At 55.2% G+C, this 20867-nt stretch overlaps 1 protein-coding gene across 5 annotated transcripts; it reads left to right on the top strand.

The window, feature by feature from the left end:
• Positions 1-870: 870 nt before the first annotated feature.
• Positions 871-15108, top strand: LOC116577414 (keratin, type I cytoskeletal 17). 5 transcript variants are annotated; one of them, XM_032320593.1, is made up of 9 exons: positions 871-1484; positions 12727-12840; positions 13257-13339; positions 13461-13617; positions 13704-13865; positions 13963-14088; positions 14390-14610; positions 14704-14750; positions 14854-15108. In XM_032320593.1, exons 1-9 carry the CDS (start codon positions 951-953, stop codon positions 14955-14957), a joined length of 1548 nt encoding a protein of 515 aa, XP_032176484.1. In that variant the 5' UTR covers positions 871-950; the 3' UTR covers positions 14958-15108. The 5 variants fall into 5 exon arrangements, with proteins under 5 accessions (XP_032176484.1, XP_032176488.1, XP_032176487.1 ...); XM_032320594.1 differs by lacking the exons at positions 12727-12840; positions 13257-13339; positions 13461-13617; ... (3 more) ...; positions 14704-14750; positions 14854-15108 and adding exons at positions 2660-2742; positions 3141-3297; positions 3900-4061; ... (2 more) ...; positions 5227-5252; positions 6024-6236 and having other exon boundaries at positions 1053-1598; XM_032320595.1 differs by lacking the exon at positions 871-1484 and having other exon boundaries at positions 12204-12840.
• Positions 15109-20867: the final 5759 nt, after the last annotated feature.

Below are 20867 nucleotides of genomic sequence, written 5' to 3'. Positions count from 1 at the left end.
AGGAGCCTGGCTGGGGGTTCTCAGGAAGACATTTAGACTGTGTCCTGGACATCTCCAGCTGGCTGGGACTTGAGGTATATACCCTTCACCTTACCCGGGGGTCTCTTCAGGTGCAGGAAGGGTAGGGAGGGTGGCAGGCAACATGGCTCTCATCGTTTTTCTAGTCCCTTTTTACCAAGATGCTCTCTTCCCAGCCTGCTGGGTCCTCATCTACAGCCATGCTCTTCTTTGTCCACAGTGGCCCATGACTCGTCCCCTGCAGCAGGCTGGTGGGGAAAGGTGACAGGAGGAGGGTCACTGAGGTTTCCAGGGTTAGGGGCAGTGTCAGAAAAATGGGTGGGTGGACTCCTAGTTCCTGGAGTGTTTTGCTGATGTCGGGGCTCTGCAGAGGGCGGGGGCAGGGTGTCGGGCCCCAGGGGAGTGTGAGGGGCCGTGGCATAGTGGGGATGAAGGTGCAGCAGCCCCGCCAGCCGAGTTCTGCAGTAAGGTGGGGGCAGTGGGGCCCCATCCCTCTCGGAGCCCCGGTTTCCTTATCCGTAAAATGGGACAATAACCTGAGAGGCACAGTATTGCCAGCGGGCTTAGGTCTAGTTTCCGAGGCAGGGCAGGGTCTCTGTCCTCCCTGTCTCCCCGGCCACCAGCCCAGGGGCAGGACTGCGTGTGGTGTGGCCTGTGGTGGAGGAGAGCAGCCTCAGAGCTGGGGGCTGCCTGGTTCCCCAACCGGTTTCCCCACCAGACACTGGGGCCAGGTGGGCCGGGCTGGGGTGGCAGCTGCCTGGGAGGGCCTGGTGACGGTGACGTCCTGCCGCTCCTCTTCTCCGTATTAGGTCATGGGAAAGCATAGCTGGAGGGCCTGCCTGAATCACAGGTGACAGGCCTGAGACCAGAGACACGCACACGCGCAGGCAGACACCCAGCACCAGGGTTCAGAGAAGTGAGGCAAAGGCCCGATGGTGGGAGGGGAGGGGGGCCCACAGCCACCTGGGAGCTGGCGTGTGGCCAGCGGTGATGAAAGCTCAGGGGAATGGAAACAGAGGAGCGAGCCTGTTGTAATCGCTACGCCCACCTGGCGGCCTATAAAGGAGGCGGGCGAGCGCCAGCAGCAACTCGCACCTTGGGCCTCGCTCCTGTCTAGCCCTCCTGCTCCGAGCCCGCCGGCTGCCACCATGACCACCACCATCCGTCAGTTCACCTCCTCCAGCTCCATCAAGGGCTCCTCCGGCCTGGGGGGCGGCTCGTCCCGCACCTCCTGCAGGCTGTCTGGCGGCCTGGGGGCCGGCTCCTGCCGGCTGGGGTCCGCCGGGGGCCTGGGCAGCGCCCTGGGGTCCAACAGCTACTCCAGCTGCTACAGCTTCGGCTCTGGGAGCAGTTATGGCAGCGGCTTCGGGGCCGTCGACGGGCTGCTGGCGGGCGGGGAGAAGGCCACCATGCAGAACCTCAACGACCGCCTGGCCTCCTACCTGGACAAGGTGCGGGCCCTGGAGGAGGCCAACACAGAGCTGGAGGTGAAGATCCGGGACTGGTACCAGAAGCAGGCCCCGGGGCCTGCCCGTGACTATAGCCACTACTACCAGACTATCGAGGACCTGAAGAACAAGGTAGGGCCTGCTGCGGGGGGACAGGGCCCGTGGGAGGGCTATGACTTCTCTCCCATCTCCTTCCCTTGACCCTGGCCTGGGGTTAGGCCGGTGGGGGAGCTGCCACAGGGTCTCAGGGGGTCTAGGACAGCGTGGCTCTGACTGGCTTGGCCTCTGGGAGCCCACCTTGGAGTCACAGTGTGGCCCACATTCCCCTTTTTGGGGGGCGGCAGCTAAGCCAGGGACAAGCAGGTCTCATGGAGCTCCTCTGAGCCTCAGTTTCCTCATCGTGGGGCTTGTTGCCATCAGCTCATGTAATTGTAGGATAAGATGAGTGGATGTACATAGAGGCTGGGCCCATGCGGCTGCCAGATATGTGGATACCTCTCTTCTTGAAGCAAGAAGGGGATTTTGGGTGATGGTTGTGTGAGGGGTCTAGCGAGCTCCTGACGGCACCTGCTGGGAGGAAGTGGAGAGAGAGGGCGGGTCCTAAGGAAGGCGTCTGTGCACCATATTTGGGGATTTTTGTGGCTTCTCCATCCCTCCTACTGCCCCCTCAAGAATGGGGCTCAGCAAACCTCCAAGGGCAGAGCTGCCTGCTGGAGTCTGGGGTTAGGGCCCAGCAGGGGTCATGACTTCTGAAGTGGAACTATTCTTTGGTGAGGGGTCCTGTAGGATCCCTTCTTGGGGAGCCTCTTGGGTACCATCTCCCCAGCTGTAAATGAGGGGCTTGTTCATCTCCTCTTTTCTGTCTGGGATTCTGGGACAACTTCTGCCCCCAGGGGTCTTTCTTCTCTTCCTAGCTAGGCACTTCCAGCTGGCTGCCGGCTCTAGTGGGTCCTGTTGGGGGAGGCAGGTCAGGGTGGGCAGGGAGAAGAGGCAAGTTTCGGCTCCTCAGACTCCTGCCGGCCCCGCCTCTGCCAACAATGACTGCCGGCAAAGGTGAGAGGCTGGGCAGGAAGAGAGTCTTCCTGGAGAAGGCAGCCACATCCTGGCCTCGAGGCAGGAAGATCCTTCTTGTAACTTAGGGCTGGGCTGAGCTTCTCCCTCCCAATGACCTTACTGCTTTCCCATCTCCCCAGATCCTCACGGCCTCTGTGGACAATGCCAACATCCTCCTGCAGATTGACAATGCCCGCCTGGCCGCTGATGACTTCCGGACCAAGTGAGCCCTAGCCAGCGGGCTGGTTGGAACTGGGGCACCCCTCCCATCCCAGGACTACAGTTGCTGTGGCGAAGGCTAAGAGCTGGGGGTTGGGGGGGTCCACCTCTTAGTCATGGATGTGGCAAATGCAGCAGATTCTGAAGGTCACTGGGCTTAGGCGGGGAGGGGGAGGGGAGGCAGGGGGCAGAGGAGAGAGACCCTGGAAGCTGCGTGAGGGTGGGACTTTGCCCTGCGGGGTCCCAGGGCCCTGGGGCTGCAGTATGCTTCCACTCCACAACCCCCTCTCCGCCCCCATCAACCCTCCCAAGCTCTTAGAGCCCTGGCAGAGGCTGGGTGCTGGCCGGGACCTGGACCTGCATGTCCAAGCATCAAGATGAATTCTCTGGTTCCTTTTGCAGGTTTGAGACCGAGCAGGCCCTGCGTGTGAGTGTGGAGGCTGACACCAATGGCCTGCGCCGGGTGCTGGACGAGCTGACCCTGTCCAGAGCCGACTTGGAGATGCAGATCGAGAACCTCAAGGAGGAGCTGGCCTACCTGAAGAAGAACCATGAGGAGGTGAGGGGGGTGGGGCAGCAGGTCAAAGAGGCTGCAGAGGGGGCAACAGAGCTCTGGGGGCGTGCGCCGAGGCCGAGACCATGGGAAGAGCTCAGAGCAGGTGCTCCAGGGTTGGTCACCTTACAGGGTGACCTGACCAGCCTCCTCCGTGTACCACCCCTCTGCCCAACACCTGGGGACCCTCCCAGGGTCTGCAGAGGCCTCTTCTGCCCATCCTGGCCTTCCTCATGAGGACAAGGGGAGATTGAGGAGGTCTCTTTGTTCCAGCTCAAACCTTTGAACCTGGACCCTATGTGGAAGTTTGGGAATTAGAGGGGTTATTTTAGGGGTACCGACCTAAGAATTAGATTTTTTCTTTGGAGGCCCCTCAGTCTAATGGGGGAGACAGAGAACCTATCCACAGGGAACCCCCAGTTTGATGGTGGAAGCAGAGCCCATACAGAGCAGATGAACGAGAGTCAACAGGAGGGGTAGAGAATGGAGGATAGGCAGAGCGAGGGAGGGCTCCTTGGGGAGGGTCTGGAGAGCTTGTTTGGGCAGGGTTGGAAGTAAGAGATCAGCACAGGCCCGAATGCCCATGCCCACAACCTCTGCCCCTGCAGGAGATGAATGCCCTCCGAGGCCAGGTGGGCGGTGAGATCAACGTGGAGATGGACGCTGCTCCCGGCGTGGACCTGAGCCGCATCCTGTCTGAGATGCGCGACCAGTATGAGAAGATGGCGGAGAAGAACCGCAAAGATGCCGAGGACTGGTTCTTCAGCAAGGTGGGGGCTGCTGCAGGCCAGAGGCCTCCTTCAGGGGATGGGGGTCAAGGACTGAGTCCCCAACTGATGCCTAGTACCTGGCATCTTGGGGTGCCCTATCCTCAGTGAGCCGCATGGACCTCACAGGGTCACCCATTGCATCAACGGGCCAGGAGCTTGGCCAAAGCTGGGATCTCGGTGGAGGGGGGGAGTGGAGAGCCCCCCAGGAATAAAGCCAGAGGGTGAAGACCCCAGGAGCTTCCACCTCTCTAAGAGGTCAGGGACTGGCACCAAGGGACTGGTTGATATCCTGGCTGGGCCTCAAGTTGCCCGTTCTAGTGCCTTCTACTCGGAGGAACTAAAGATAAATCTTCAAATCATTTCAAAGGTTTCTGGGCTTTGGGAAGTGGGATGCTGGTGAAAAGGCACTGCTCCCACAGTCAGGTTTGGGAGAGCCCGAGAGGCCGGGGGAAGTTCAGGAAGGTGACCATGTCCAAGGGGGGTCATGGGGAGTGAGGAGAGCCCCAGGTGCCTGTGTGGGCACGGAATGGGTGCTGGGCTGAGTGTATGGAGGCCGTGGGGGTTGTCTGACTAGAAGGGATCCCAAGCTAATGCTGCACTGTCCTGTGTCCTGTCTGCAGACAGAGGAGCTGAACCGCGAGGTGGCCACCAACAGCGAGCTGGTGCAGAGCGGCAAGAGCGAGATCTCCGAGCTCCGGCGCACGGTGCAGGCCTTGGAGATCGAGCTGCAGTCTCAGCTCAGCATGGTAGGGGGGCTGCCAGTCCCGGGGTGCACCTGGGACCCTGGAGGGGGCACTGACCACGCTCGCTGACCCCTGATCCTCCCGCCTTCTTGCAGAAAGCATCCCTGGAGGGCAGCCTGGCTGAGACGGAGAACCGCTACTGCGTGCAGCTGTCCCAGATCCAGGGGCTGATCGGCAGCGTGGAGGAGCAGCTGGCCCAACTGCGCTGCGAGATGGAGCAGCAGAACCAGGAATACAAGATCCTGCTGGATGTGAAGACAAGGCTGGAACAGGAGATCGCCACCTACCGCCGCCTGCTGGAGGGCGAGGATGCCCAGTGAGTTGGGGGCTGGGGGCCAGGACTGGGGGCCTGGGGTGGGCATGTAGCTCTCAGACCCAAATCTAATCTCTTGTCTTTTTTTTTTTTTTTTTTTTTTTTCCAGCCTGACTCAGTACAAGCCCAAAGAACGTAAGGATCTTGGTAGCTGAGGGTGGGCATACACAAGGCAGGCAACCCATCTGCATATTGCCAGGGGAGGGGGAGTTGGTCTCCAAATGCTCCAGGAAATGATGGCTGATCCTCAGCAGGGATGGGGGAAATGACCGGTTAGGGCACAGGGTTGATGCTCAGGGGGATCAGATGAGGGGGCTGGGTAGAGAGAAGGTCCTTACCCTAGAGGTCCTAGCCCGATGGGGAGACATGGACATGGTCCTAGCTCTGGGGACACTCTTCTGATAGGGCGATTAGGGACAAGGTCTCATGGTCTTTGTTCTTGAGACCCTACAGATGAGCAAAAGCAATCCTGTCTCTGGGATCTCTAGTCTGATGGGAGAAAGGGACATGGTCCTTGTCCTCCAGATCTTGGTCTGATGGGGAAGATCAGATCCTGGCCCTGGGTATCTAGTCCAACGGGGATAATGCGGACCTGGTTCTTGTCTTGGAGATCCCACTCTGGGGATAGGGGAGACAGGAGACAGGAGACAGAGTCCACTGGGCAGTTCCGAGTCTTGCAAAGGACACAGAGGGTCGGGATCAAACCAGCCATCTGGAAGGCGGGACTCATACATGGGCACAGGGATGGGATGGAATAGGGCAAGAGCAGGAGGAACACGTGTCTGGATATCATATTGAGAGGTGAGCAAGCGGCTGTGGGGAAGAAAGCTGGCTCTACTCAGGGAGGTGGGGGCTGAGCCAGGGTCTCTGGGCCCCCACCCACCTCCGACGGTCTGTCTCCTGCAGCCGTGACCACCCGCCAGGTGCGCACCATTGTGGAAGAGGTCCAGGATGGCAAGGTCATCTCCTCCCGCGAGCAGGTCCACCAGACCACCCGCTGAGAACTCTGTTCCCCAAGGCCAGCCCCCCAGAGTTCCCTACTGGCCCTGCAGCCTCGGTTCCTGGCTTCTGTCCCTTTCCATACCCCTCTGCCTGACCAATAAAGCTTGTTAATTCAGATATGGAATGTGTTCTGATTGGGGCCACTGAGGTGGGCCCTCGTGAACAATGGGTGTACTGGGGCAAACGAGGGTAGGGGGAGGAGTCTGTGGACACCAACTGTTGTTGGCTTGGAGCTCACGGGTCATCTAGGATCCTAGTAGGTAGATCTGGGCAGAGCTTGGGGAGCCAGTTTGTATTTCCAAAGGGTCAGTGATCCTTGGGAGGGCGGTCTCTGCTGTGCTAGACCCAGGGTGGGGCCAACGTACTTGTGAAGGTCTCAGGTGACCTCTTCTTGCCCTGTAAAAAGGTCCATGACCTTGGGGAGTGGCTTTGCCTCCTTGAACTTCATTTTCTCTTTCATAAATGACCGAGAGATGTCGTGGGACCCAGAGTCCTAAAGGATGACGTATCCAGTCAATTTCTCCCGAAGTCCTGTGGGACACGCCCCCTCCAAGAGGGGACAGAGGTGGACAAGGACAGCAGCGCGTGGCGGGGAGGGGCAGTCAGGATTCTCCTGGAAGAGGTATGGGCATAAGGAAGGCAGGGGGGCAGGCTGGGTGGTCAGGGCCCAAGTTCTTCTGTGAGTCTCAGAAAACCCCCCAAAGAGGTCTGTGGGCCCCCAGGGTATTCTCATGGCCTCACCTCAGGAATATGAACTGTAGACCTTGCTTCTAGAGAAGGCTATGGGCCCCGGGTGGGTGTGGGAGAAAGGGTGTGCCTCTCTCAGGGATATTTCCTCAAATGGTCAGGATAGGGGTAAGGGAGGGGTATGTGCCAGGATGCGGGTGGGTGAGAGGCACCACCCTCCCTGGTAGCCTGGAGTTTGGGGAGGGTGGGAAACTGCCTTCTGAGGAAGGCAGGAAGGGAAGTCCTGCCTAGTCCCTCCCAGGACCCTCTGGGCCCCAGCCCCTTTCACTCTGGGGGCAGGCCATGAGCCCATAGGGGAGGAGACCCAATACCTGGAAATCTTTCTCTGAGTAAATTTGGAAACCCCTGGGCAGGGCAAGTCTTCCTGGTTTTCTTTGGGAAGTGAGGGTGAGTGGAAAGGGTTAATGAGAGGAAGGACACCCCCACCCCAATTCGCTGACAGGCCTGGGACTGTCTTCTGTTGTAGAATCGGACCAGGGGCCTCCTGGTGCCTGGAGATGGAAGGTGGGGGCTGGGCAGGATCAGCGCGAGCCCCTGAAGCCTGGGAGGGGGAGCCTGCGATGCTGGGCTGGGGACCAGTGGTATAAGAGAGCAGGGTCTATGAGGTGAGCAGGTGAGTGTGGGATGTCAGACAGGTCCCGGCCTGCTCCTGTACCTCAGAGGCTGTGGTGACTGAGGAGAGAGATGAGCCCCAGCTGTTGGTCCTGCCAGCCCTGATCTGGGGACGATGAGGACAGTTGAGTTCCCCGCCACGGTGGGGACGACTGGCTGGAGTCCAGAGCCCGGGTCTGCAGGGGCAGCCACAAGACTCAGAGCAGGCTGGGAGCTCCGACTCTGCTCCATCAGAGGCTGGTGTCTCCCAGCTGCCTGCCTGTGAAGGATGAAGGGCAGGGGGAGGCGTGCTTCCCACCCGGCCCCGCCGCACTTCCAGCCACAACCAGAAGAACCAGCTCTGGGTTGAGGATGGCTCATTTGGAGGGTGATCTCATTTATCTGAACAACAGTCCCGGGAAGTGGGGAGGATCTGGGAAGAGGCGCCCCATTGTGTGGATAGGGACACTGAGTCTCCAAGGAGCCATGACTCAGCCATTGTCCAGGTTGTGCTGGGAAGAGGAGAGGAGAGCCCCACCCCCTGCCTTGGTCCAGGCTCTTAGGCAGGGGTCTTTTCTCCCTGCAGAATCTGGGGGCCCACCCTACTGAGTGGGGAGGTGAGTGGGGAGGGGTCACAGTGTGGGGGTGGCCAAAGATAGCCCTGGACAGCACCCTTCTGCTGGGTCAGAAGCCCCTGCCCACAAAGTGAGTGGGTGTGTGGTTCAAGAGAATGTGGGTCCCGGGGGGAGGGTCCAGGGCCCAGAGAGGGGAAGCCCCCCTCTTTCCAGGAGTGCTCATCCCACATCTGGGCAGGCAGGGCCACAGGATGGAGTGACTGGGGGCTGAGACCCATGGTCCCCTTGGGGATGGTATGGGGAATTTTGGTGGCTGGAATTTTTTGTCCAGGGGCCCCAAGTTAACCTGGGCTGCTGGGGATGCGTGCCTGTGGCTGGATTGGAGGACCCAGCTGTGGGGTTCCACAGTCCCTCCACATCTACCCATCGTCTTGCATGGAATCTTTCTCCCCCATCAGTGAACCGGTCTGTGATTGCCCTTGGCGTGGCCTTACCCACTCTCATGTGATGGACATACAGACCTGATTTCCAGGCCCAGGGCCTGCCGGAGCCAGACACTGTGACTCTGCCTCTGCCACTCCCACACCCTGACCCTGTGAGCTGGCTCCGCTTTCTGCAAGGAGGCCGTGTGGCAGTAACACTCTGTCCAGGACACAGCATCCCTCTGTGCTTCTGCACTGGGCCTGGGCGGAAGGAGGAGACACGTGCCCTGGCCTGGAGGGACCCTGGAGGACCCCGGTTTAGAGGTGGTGGGCAGGGCACAACGCTGCGGCTGGTGATCCTCCTGCTGTTCTTATGCAGGGGGTGGGGTGGGAGGTGGAGAAGAGCCGAGGGACTGGAGCCAGGGCCCAGAGCCAAGGCTGTAACAGAGCTCGAGCTGGTTCCCCTGAGCGTTCCCTTGAGGGCTCTTTGGTTGTGCAGACCATCACGATAGGCTGTTATAGCCCCCACCCTCGGAAGAGCGGCGTGCAATGCGGGGAGAGTTGAAAGGACCACCTGCCATCGGACACTTACAGATTCACCCAGATCCTGGGGCCCGTCGTGGGACCAGAGCCTGGACTGGGCACTCCTGCTCCCTCCTGGCAGCCCCCATGTACCCCATCATGGCCAGTACTGTGTGGGGTTGTCCATAAGTGGCTTCTCCGCCTTGTTCTTTATAACAGAGTGTCCAGCCCAGATCTGGCTCCTACTTGCTGCTCTGTCCTGGCTCATCGGGGATCTCTTTCTTCACCCTGCCCTGAAGCCCCATGGGTTGGGGCCCTGCAGCAGCCCCCTCTCTCCCCTCAGTCTCCTTGGGGGCCTCCCCATCCCCCCTTACCTTCCTCCCCCTAGGCTGCATCCTGCTTCCCAGCCTGGCTGGTCAGCAGAATTCCCCAGGAGCTTGTAAAACGTCCCCACGATCAGGCTTGTCCTGGGCAATGCTGAGACAGTGGGTCAGAGCAGGTTGGGAATCTGAATGGGGATCCCGATGATCAGTCAGGTTGGGGAATCACTGCGAGTTGAGGCGTGCCAATAATATTTCCCAGCCAACTCAGGTATGAGATGACCTCAGACCTGAGATGGGGCGGGTAAAGGAGAGAGGAAAAGAGGCCTGGGAAGGGGGAAGGAACCCACTCTTAGGAGGGATGCCAGTTTGCTGGGAGTCCCTGTGCCCACAGTCCTAGCAATCCTGGATCTCAGCAACCTCGAGTAGGTTTGCCTCGTTGGCATGGAATAAATGGGCTCTGCTCCATCTTCCCCACCCCCACACCCCGGCTGCTGAGCACACAGTGGGAGCTTGGTCTGCGGTGTTGTCTGAGTGGTTTGATGGCTTGGCCGGCTACTTCGAGTAGCTTCTCAGCCCACGTGGATCCCCAGCCATCAGCTCCGGGCCTGCGGGCACAGCCACCTGGACTCCAGGAACAGTGGAAGGGGCAGGGCTCTAATCAGAAGGGAGGGAGGTGGAGAGTGTTCTGGGGCAGAGAAGCAGGAGCTCCCAGAGACCCCGCGGAGAGTACTTGTGAACCTCAGGAACTGGGTTTGATTTTCTGCTCCCATTTCTGTGCTATTTAACCTGGAATAATTTTTCACTCTCTCTGCTTGGGGCTCTGTAGTCTTCAGTGACCTCAGAGGTCCTTTTTATTTCTGAGGGTGATATGTCTGTGCTTGGACCTGAACTCCAGGTCCATCTTGACACCAGGGGTTTTGTCCAAGCTTCTAGGACCCATTTTGCCCATTTTTGGGGTTGGGAGAGGGGAGCATTGGGTTCTGTCTCCCAAGACTGTCCCTGGAGGTGTGTGTTGGGCACCTGCTCTGCTCAGATCTCTGGGCCCTGTTCCTACAAGCCGAGTGACTGACAAGGAGCATTTCCTGTCTGCTGGTTCCTGTAGTATCTGCCAGCCCTACCCAGGCTAAGGCAAGCCCACAGAGACACGTCAGAGTAGCGACAGTGGCTGTTCTGTTCCCCTAGAGCGCCCTGAGGTGGCTTTTGGTTTGGGGTTTAGATGCCCCCAATCCTGTCTCCAGCCCTCAGGCCAAGGTCATGCCCACCATGGGCAGAGCTTACTCCAGGTGCTGTGGGGAGGTGAATGAGAATGGACACACCTGGTCCCAGCCTGCAAGGCATCATGGGCAAGTGGAGATGCCCTGAGCCTTGGGTTCTAGTCCTGGGTCCGCAGCTTAAAGCCGAGCGACTTTGGGCGAACCACTCCCTCCCTCTGGTTCTTCCTCTGTCCTCCCCACGTCACAGGGTTAATTCAAGACAATCATGCATGTTGGCGATGCATAGAGAGAGAGGGTGGTTCAGGATGGCGGGAAGGGCTTGACTGGGCAAGCAGACAGGCGGGGGTCCAAACCTCAGCTCCCCCTTGACTGGCGTCTTGGGAAGCCCACTTAACCTCCCAGCTGCCTCGTCTATAAACCTGTGGTGGGAATATTGCCCTTCCCGGAACCGTGCGGTACACACATAGGGCTCCATATGACACCCCTCTCCTCCACTCAATGACCAACCCGGAATCTGTGAATCCTCAAAACAAAACTGTTGGGAATGGATCCCCGGATCCAGTGTGGAGACTCAGGGCCCCCCATTGGGGTTTGGAGTCACATAGGGCACTACTGGCAGGATGGGGACTCCCGCCCACCGCAGTTTGTGGTGGGCATCCATGACTAAGTAGGGCATACAGTGGGGGTGGGCTGCTCAAAAGATGGGAGTATTGGGGTATAGATGAACGGAGGTGCCAGGGTGCAGGGGTGGGTGTGAGGAGGCAGGGAAGGGGGCAGCGGGCTGCAAGGGAAGGATGGGGAAGCTGAGGGGCAGGGCCACCATCAGGGAGTGGCCTGTGGGGTCCTGTGTGCATGTTCCTCGGCGGCGTGTCTTCCCCTTCTATAGATGAGAAAACTGAGGCCCAGAGGGGCTACAAGACGGACTGCCTGTGCCGGATAGCTTGAAAGGGGCAGCATGGGGAGCGGCTGCCTGTCTGACTCAATGGCACGTGCTTGTTCCATGGTACCCAACACTTCTGAGGATCTTGGGGGCTTAAAGGCAGCCACTGAAACTGAGATTGGATCCAATAAGGGAAAGAGAGTCAGAGAATTTTTACAATGAGAGAAGTCTCTGTGATCACCTGGCCCAGGCTTTGTCCCTTCCCTGAGGAGAAACAGAGACCCAGAGAGGGGAGGCAAGGGGTGTCAGGTCACACAGTGAGCAAAGCAGAGTGAGAGTAGCACCCCAGCTCTCCGGTCCAGTGCTGGGCTAGTAGGACCCCCACAACACATCCCAAGACACCCTGGGCTGGCATTGATTGCTGGGGCCTTTTGCCATCAAGGCTGTCCTGTAGGGCAGGGAGTCCGTTCTGGGCTGACTCACAGCCTGGGGACGCGACTGTCTCAAGGCTGTCTGTGCCAAGGCCCCGCTGGGCCCTGAGGCTCCAGGAACGACAGCCGGGTTCCCACCGCCCAGCCTGAGTCACAACCGACTCGCGTTTGTGTGTTTTTCTCTCGGCCCCACACCCCCAGAGCTGGGTGGGAACTCAAGCGGCACCCAGTGGAGTGAGTCGACCCCGGGCTGAATAATCCTGATCCGGAGTGGGGAGTCGGACGGGACCTGGAGTGATGAAATCCGGAGGGGAGCCCGCAAGTCAGCAGCTGGGAGGCCCCGCCTGCCCCGGTGTGTATAAAAGTTCCTGGGGTTTGAGCAGCCCCAGCATCCTCCCTGCCTTCCTGAGCACCTCTCTCTCCTCGCTGCCGACTCGCTCGCTCGCTCCCTCACCTCCCTCCTCGGCACCATGACCACCTGCAGCCGTCAGTTCACCTCCTCCAGCTCCATGAAGGGCTCCTGTGGCATCGGCGGTGGCTCCAGCCGCATGTCCTCTGTCCTGGCCGGAGGGTCCTGCCGGGCCCCCAGTGCCTACGGGGGCCTGTCGGTCTCCTCCTCCCGCTACTCCTCCGGGGGGGCCTGCGGCCTGGGGGGTGGCTACGGTGGCGGCTTCAGCAGCAGCAGCAGCTTTGGTGGGAGCCTGGGTAGCGGCTTTGGTGGAGGGTATGGTGGTGGCCTGGGTGCTGGCTTTGGTGGTGGCCTCGGTGCTGGCTTCGGTGCTGGCTTTGGTGGTGGCTTCGGTGGTGGCGATGGCGGCCTCCTCTCCGGCAACGAGAAGCTCACCATGCAGAACCTCAACGACCGCCTGGCCTCCTACCTGGACAAGGTGCGGGCCCTGGAGGAGGCCAACACGGAGCTGGAGGTGAAGATCCGGGACTGGTACCAGAGGCAGCGGCCCAGTGAGGCCAAGGACTACAGCCCCTACTTCAAGACCATCGAGGACCTGCGGAACAAGGTGCGCAGGGCAGGTTGGCGGCGCTGGGAGGTGGGAGCGTTGAGAGAGGTCATGACTGCAGCGGCCCTTAAGAAGCCACTTTTTAGCATCTTTACTTCACAAACAGGGAGTCTGAGCCCACCTCGGGGGAGAGGCCACAGGCCACTCAGAATTGGTGGCAGCATCAAGGTGCCTGAGCTGGGTCTGGAGCTCTGACTCTCTTATCGCCTCTGCACCCTCAGCTTCTCTCATCCTGGGACGGAGGATGCGGGGGGCAGTGAAGGGACTGGGGGACATCCCTCCACACACCCTGAGCTGGGTGGAAAAGATACCCAGGTTGGCTGGAGGGCCTCACCTGCCAGCCAGGCGACCCTCTCTTCCCCCCGCCCCGAGCAGCAGTCTTGGGTGACAGGTCTGTCCCTCCTTTCTGTCTGCAGATCATCGCTGCCACCATCGAGAATGCTCAGCCCATTCTGCAGATCGACAATGCCAGGCTGGCGGCGGACGACTTCAGGACCAAGTGAGCAATGACCGTGGCGGGCTGAGTGTGGGGCAGAGGGCAGGAGGCAAGCGCTGGGGCCGCTGGCCTTGAGCCTCAGAAACCTGGATGGAGCCTGATGCCCTGACCTCTGTCCCGCCAGGTACGAGCATGAGCTGACCCTGCGCCAGAGCGTGGAAGCCGACATCAACGGCCTGCGCCGGGTGCTGGACGAGCTGACCTTGGCCAGGACCGACCTGGAGATGCAGATCGAGGGCCTGAAGGAGGAGCTGGCCTACCTGAAGAAGAACCACGAGGAGGTGAGGGTGGCTGCTGGTGTGGCCATCCAGGGCTGGCTCAGGAGCCAGGAAAGCTGAGCTAACCACCTCCCGCCTCCCCTTCCTAGGAGATGCTTGCCCTGCGGGGTCAGACTGGCGGGGACGTCAGCGTGGAGATGGACGCTGCCCCCGGTGTGGACCTGAGCCGCATCCTGAACGAGATGCGTGACCAGTACGAGCAGATGGCGGAGAAGAACCGCAGAGATGCGGAGGCCTGGTTCCTGAGCAAGGTGGGGCTCAGGTCCTCTGTCCTCCTTCAGGACTGCCCAGCCCCGAGCAGGGAGCACCTCTGGAGTGCCTCCCACCTGCTCTCCTTTGCTCTTGCAGACCGAGGAACTGAACAAAGAAGTGGCCTCTAACAGTGAGCTGGTGCAGAGTGGCCGCAGTGAGGTGACTGAGCTCCGGAGGGTGCTCCAGGGCCTGGAGATTGAACTGCAGTCCCAGCTCAGCATGGTACGAAGGACCCCGCCCAGCCCCCATCCCCAAGTGCCCAGTAAGGGCCACCAGCCCCTTAACACTGCCACGGTACAGTTCTGCCTCTCTCAACCCAGGAGTGGGACTGGAGGGATCATTCTATCCATTATATAGACATGGAAATTAAGGCCCAGAACAATGGAGTAACTTTTCTCCACATTGTCTGGCCCATCAGTAGCCCAGCTGGAGTCCCAATCCACGTCCCTCTCAGGAGACATGCCCAGAGGCCCGGGGGGACAATAGTGACCACCTCTGCTGACTCTCTTTCTCCCATTCACAGAAAGCATCCCTGGAGGGCAGCCTGGAGGAGACCAAAGGCCGCTACTGCATGCAGCTGTCCCAGATCCAGGGACTGATCGGCAGCGTGGAGGAGCAGCTGGCCCAGCTCCGCTGTGAGATGGAGCAGCAGAGCCAAGAGTACCAGGTCCTGCTGGACGTGAAGACGCGGCTGGAGCAGGAGATCGCCACCTACCGCCGCCTGCTGGAGGGCGAGGATGCTCAGTGAGTGCCCCCCCACCACTTCTGTCCCCCAGACCCTTTAGCCCTGTAGCGGCTCCCAGCACATCTAACTGCTCTGCCTTGTCTCCCTCACAGCCTCGCCTCCCAGCAAGGGTCCAGCCATTCCTTTTCTTCCCACAATGGTAAGGCTCCTGAGGGTCCTGGGCCCCTCAGAGACCCCAGCTGCCCTGTGTGGGGCCACTTAGCTCCCAATGCCCTTCTTACCCCCTCTTCTCTCTCCCACAGTCTTCTCCTCCTCGTCTTCCTCCTCCTCTGGCCACCAGACCAGGTCCATCCTCAAGGAGCAGGGCTCATCCAGCTTCAACCAGGGCCAGGGCTCCAAGCACTGAGCTGCCTCCTCCAGAGCCTCCTGCCCCCCGCCGGCCCCCGCCTCCTGACGGCCTGGGCCAGGGCCCTGTTCTCCCAGCGCGATGCCCTGCTGTCTCCCCTTCCCCTCCGCTGGTGGTGGGCTAATAAAGCTGACTTTCTGGTTGATGCAAACCTGTGTGGTCTTTGTTCTTGGGAGGGGGATTGGGAGGTCCTAATGGGAGGGGGATTGAAGGTGTCTCACAGGGATCTTCTGGGACCTCACAGCCAGAGGGGTCCAGGAAACTCAGAAGCACTGGTAGGGTCTTCCTAGAAAAGCCCTCTGCTAGCAAGGGCGTGGGAGGTGGGGACACAGGACAGGAAGGAGCTCCCGGGCGCAGCCAGCCACCCTGGGTGGTGGGTGTGGTCAGGACCGTTTTGGAATGGAGACAACCCTGCCATTCAGTGAGGTTGAGTAACTTGCATAAAGTCATGCAGATAGTAAGAGGTGACTGTTCACACTGGGTGGGTCTGGTTAAGAAGGCTGTGCTTTTTTTTTTTTTTAATGCCACTCACTCTTTTTCGGTATTTTATCCCAAAGACTCCAAAGCTTGAGCTCTTAACTCTACCCTTTAGCCCCTCACACTTGTCCAACAAGTTCTGTGTTGGATGGTGGGAAACAGAGCCTTCTTCTTTGGGATGGGGTCCATGGTTAGAACGGAAGTTTCTTCTCCCAACCTGTTCCTCTTCATCACCCGCATTAGCCCCTTCTTTCTCATTCCCCTCAGACAGGGGCCTGAGGCTAACAAGCCCCCTAGGAAACATCTGTCACTCATGCCCTCCTCTTCATCCTCATATGACCACCCGCACATTCAGACCCACTTCCTCTCTCCCAAGAATTAGGTACGGCCCCCTAAGCAGGCTCCTCACTGTCCATCTGTCTCATTCCCATTTCTGCTTGATGGCCCTTCTAGCAAGAATATGGTCAAGATCAAGAGCAAGGATGTTGATCGGGACTCCTCTGTTTAACCACCCATGATGTTCATTTTACCTCTTGATGCTTTGTCTCAACCCACTGTGGTGCTTTCCCATCATTCCCTGATCTGCGCACAGTAGTCAACCATCCTGCCCCACGCCTCTCACTTGCTATGGGTGTCTTCTATATTTAAAAAATTTAATTAGCAAAATCAAAGTTATGTATGTCTCATAATAAGTCTTTTTATGGAAAAGAACCATCCTCAGGCTGTGTCATGTGCCTCTGTTCCCACCTTCCACTTTCAACTCCTAGCTATTACTTTAGGCATTGGCCTTATTTCTAAATTCCAGGCTTATACAACCATTTCTTGGTTGTTTTTTTTTTTTTCAGTCTTAGTTTTTAAAAAAGACTTTATTTATTTTGAGAGAGAGATTGGGGGCTGGACAGGAGGAGAGTCAATGGGGGAGGGAGATAGAGAATCTCAAACAGACTCCACAATGAGCCTGGAGCCTGATGTGAGGATGGATCCCATGATCCTAGGATCGTGACCTGAACTGAAACCAAGAGTTAGATGCTCAACCAACTGAGCCACCTGGGGCCCCTCAATTTTAGCTTTTAACTTCTTGACTTTTAGCTTTCACCTGCTGTGAAGGAGGGGGATTCAGCTCTCTTATACAACATTGCCCTTCCCTCCTTCCTACTCTCTCAATAATATATCCATATTTTCACTAGAGAAATGTTTAATTTTACATTATCATGACTATTTAGCTATTCTTTATAGTCAAAAATATTTTATACTATTTTACATTTCTTTGGAATATGTATCTTTTAACTTGCTGATGTTTTCTGTGTACCTAACCTAAATGTATTCCCTAGTTCACTGCCAGAAGTATAGATCTTCTAAAATGTTTAAACACTGAATATTCTATCAGTTTTATCTTCTTGAAGGTATTTCTCTTGGAGTCCACTGTCCTGCTCCAGCAAGTTCTGGGTGCTCTCTGTGCCTCCTGTCATCCTGAAATCTTCCTTCATTGTCCTTTTGGACATCCCTTCTTTCTGTGTTGCTTCTCTCTTTCTGGAGCCCATGTCTCCCTTCTTCTTTTCTTCCCTCTTCATTTTCGTGAAACACATCCTCTGGCAATTTCCTGAGAGAGGATGTGTAAACTTTTCATGTCTGAAAACATCATTAGTCTAACGCCCATTCTTGATGGATAGTTTGGTTGGGTATGGAATTCTAGGTTGCAAAGAATTTTCCCCTCAGCACTTTAAAGATATTGTGTCACTATTTCCTGGCTTCCAGTGTTGCTACTGAGAAGTCTAATGCTGTTTTGATTCTAGATATTTGATGCTATCTGATTCCTGAGCCTTCCTCCATAGCTTTTAGGCTCTTCTCTTGCTCTCTAGCCACCTGAGCTATCACATGTTCGGCCTCCCTGTGGCTGTGTTGGATCTGTTGGATTGGGCACTTGACAGCATCTTTCAGTGTAGAAATTCATGTTCTTCAGAAAATTTACAGGAGATTTTCTATTTATTTCACAATTTCCTCCCCTCCATTTTTCTGTTTCTGGAACTCTTCTTTTTGCTATGTATTTCCTTCTGTTTTTCATCTAACTTCTCTTTTTTTTCAACTTTCTGAGCTTTCCCTAAACTTTGCCATCCAATCTTATTACTTAGTTTTAAAAAAGCTGGATACATTTTAGTAACTCTGGATGCTTTTTAAAAATAGTCTCGTGTTGTTGTTTCAAGACAGAATATGTCCTTTTACCTTGTTGAGCTATTGATCAAGGCTTTAATAATTCTTTCATTTCCATCATCATTTCACTTTCCTTTCAGCTGCCTTTTTCCTGATTTGTCTTATCTCTGTCATTTATGCCAGAAGCTTCCCTCAAAGTCTGTGTTTCTTGATTTTTGGTTAATATTTAAGAGTAAGTCACTAAAAAGCTGATTGGAATGTGAGTGAGTATGTGTGTACATGGTAAAGGGCTTTTCCCTTGCTGAGTCTCACTGTAGAACAATCTGGTGGAGATTATGTTGTTTTATTGGGAAACCTCAAATGTCAGTATATGTAGGCCTTTTCTTTTGGGTAGGGTCTTCCTCAGGAAGGATGCCTCTCATTTTCTGCCTGGCCTACCAGCTTTCAGGAAGCTATGTGGAGGAAGGAGACTGAGAGGGTCTCAGTATCAGTTAATCTGACTTAAATCAGTTTATTACCCCACCCCTAGCTGTGCTTGGTCCCTCAGGGTTTAGTCCCTCTGGGTAAATACTCCAGAGTACACCTCCAGTTTCTCCTGGGGTAAAGGAGGAGTGGTTGGCATCAGGTGGGGTTGGGGTAGAAAGGAGCTATGGAGGTATCCCTAATTTTTATACAGAATTTTGACCCATTTATCCTCCTGTTTCTAGCCCACCTGCCCTCCACCTTCAGAGGTGCCTGGTGCCTCTTATTCCAGAGGCTTCCTAGGGTCCTGTTGTGTGAATCTGCTTGCTTCTTGACTTCTCCTGGAAAAGTACCAATACACTTTTTTGTTTGTTTTCTAGATCCCAAAATATTGTTACTGTAATCCCTTCTCTTATTCTCTTTGTCCAATACATGTTTTATTCACTTACACTAATTTTAGGGGTGTTTAGAGGGGTGGTGATAAATGACGCAAAGTCCCTGTTATACCTGGCAAAATATTTTTCATCTTTCAAGGCTGCTGAGCCTGATTCATCACTCCGTAATGCATGATCATTGTTCAGCAAACATGTGTCCTTATTTATGGTCATTGACACTGTCTTCTGGGCCATAGGTGAGGTTATGACTCAGATTGAACCTCAAATCCCAACACCCAAAGGCAACCACTAATGACATTTTGGTGAGTTTCTGTCATATATATATATTACATGCCTATCTGTCTGTTTATCTATCTATCTATCCATCTACAATCACACTAATCACATTGTATTCAATTTTATTAATATTTTAAGAGAAGTACTTTCCTATATTATTAAAAGTGTCACACATTTCAATGCTGTTTCCACTATTTTTTTTGTTGTTGTAAATTAAAATATTACAGCAATAACCTCTTTCTGCATAAAGTTTTTATAAATATTTTGCATTATTTTCTTTGGCTTGATTCCCAGAAGTACAATTACTAGATGAGAAAATAACGACTATTTCAAGGGTCTTGACTTGTACTGTCCAGTTCATTTCAAGAGAAGTGGTACCACTTTGCATAATTTACCAGCAGGGAATGAGAGTACCTGTTTCAAAACCTTCTCACCAAATTGGAGTATTATCTTTTTAAAGATCTCTGTTGTTAATGAATTCATCTGTCCCTTTCAAAGGTGACCTTATGAAAGGACCCTCACATAAAGATAGAGTCCTGGTCTGGGTTGCTAAAAGACTCCTGAACTAGATCGCATGCTTATGAGTTGTTCAGTAATAGATGTCAGAGCAGAGGATGCAGAATGCCCTCTACCTCAAAAAGCTCTCTGTGCCTGTGTCTTCATGGTGCCTATTGCCACCAGTGAACTGGTTGAACTCTGGAAATAAAGGCCTCCATTTGACAGATGAAGAAAGTGAGGCTTCAACTAATGAGGGGAAAAAAATACTTTGTTAGGGTCTCCTAGCTAGTTAGTAAAACTACTGAAGAAGAAAGCATGTTTCTCCTTTTCATTGTCATATTGTGTGGAGACAAAACATGAACTCCTTTTAAAATGTTTTTTTAAAAAAAATATTTTATTTATTTATTTGACAGACAGAGATCACAAGTAGGCAGAAAGGCAGGCAGAGAGAAGAGAGGAAGGGAAGCAGGCTCCCTGCTGAGCAAAGAGCCCGATGCAGGGCTTGATCCCAGCACACTGAGATTATGACCTGAGCTGAAGTCAGAGGCTTTAACTCACTGAGCCACCCAGGCGCCCCTTAGGTTTTTATTTATTTATTTATTTATATTTATTTATTTATTTAACAGACCGAGATCACAAGTAGGCAGAGAGGCAGGCAGAGAGAGAGGGGGAAGCAGGTTCCCCACCAAGCAGAGAGCCCGATGCAGGGCTCGATCCCAGGACCCTGGGATCATGACCTGAGCTGAAGGCAGAGGCTTAACCCACTGAGCCACCCAGGTGCCCCAAAACATGAATCTTTTTTAAAGGAAGGCGTCAAGGCAGAAATGTGAGCTTCTCCTTCAATAAGGGAACTAGCTTTGCCCTTTGGAAATGACTTGCTGCTTGGATTCCCCAAGATCAGATTCAAGTCCCAAATCAGACCAGCACTTTGTTCTTGCCTGGCCTTTCCCATTTCCTAAGATCATGGCACCTGTGATGAGGAGGTTGTGTGCTCCCGAATGCTCCTTGTAACTTTATTTTGAACACACCCTCAGATTCTTTAGGCTTGAGTTAGTGTCAAAGTTTGTGAAATATTGTTTTAGATAATTGCATAAAGAGCTAAAACAATGGCTGGAGTGAGAATTAATGATAGCTCATAAAGTGTATCTGCTGATGTAAATAAATGAGTGGTAAGCGCGTCAGGTTTTGCCTTCTTTGGGCCCATTGTTTCCAAGGGCTATAAAAAGCACAGGGTCCCTCCTAGTGTCTGAGATAAGCCATTTCTTAGATTTGTCTTCCCACCTCCGAGGCTTGTTGTTTAAGGCCTTCTGACAGTTCCCTGAGACATAAACACAGATGAAGCTTTTTGTTTTGCTGGTCCCCACAACCCTTAGCACCCAGCACATCTGGGACACTTGATAAGGATTTGTGGAGTCAGGCCTTAGATTTGGACTACAGACCTCTGCTCTTTCAGGTTTCCATGGACTCAGAAGCAAGTGTGTTCTCTTTTCTTCTCTTCTCTTCTCTCTTAGCCTTCCCTCCCCTCCGCTTCCTTTCTCTTCTCTTTCTCTCTCTCTTCCTTCCTTCCTTTTGATTTCATTTATTTATTTGAAAGAGTGCATGCACGTGAACAAGGAGGGAGGGGCCAAGGATGCAGAGCTTGATCCCAGGACCC

The sequence above is a fragment of the Mustela erminea genome, chromosome 18, assembly GCF_009829155.1.
Source record: "Mustela erminea isolate mMusErm1 chromosome 18, mMusErm1.Pri, whole genome shotgun sequence".
NCBI lineage: Eukaryota > Metazoa > Chordata > Mammalia > Carnivora > Mustelidae > Mustela > Mustela erminea.
The sequence above is the reverse complement of the archived record's forward strand: the minus strand, read 5'-3'. Positions and strand labels throughout refer to the sequence as shown.

What these genes read in the sequence shown, in the direction of transcription:
- LOC116577414 (XM_032320593.1), top strand. Translation starts at nt 951, where the DNA reads ATGGTGGGAGGGGAGGGGGGCCCACAGCCACCTGGGAGCTGGCGTGTG. An exon ending in TCGAGGACCTGCGGAACAAG is followed by an intron (nt 12,841 to 13,256) that starts GTGCGCAGGGCA and finishes TTCTGTCTGCAG; the next exon opens with ATCATCGCTGCCACCATCGA. An exon ending in AGGCCTGGTTCCTGAGCAAG is followed by an intron (nt 13,866 to 13,962) that starts GTGGGGCTCAGG and finishes TTGCTCTTGCAG; the next exon opens with ACCGAGGAACTGAACAAAGA.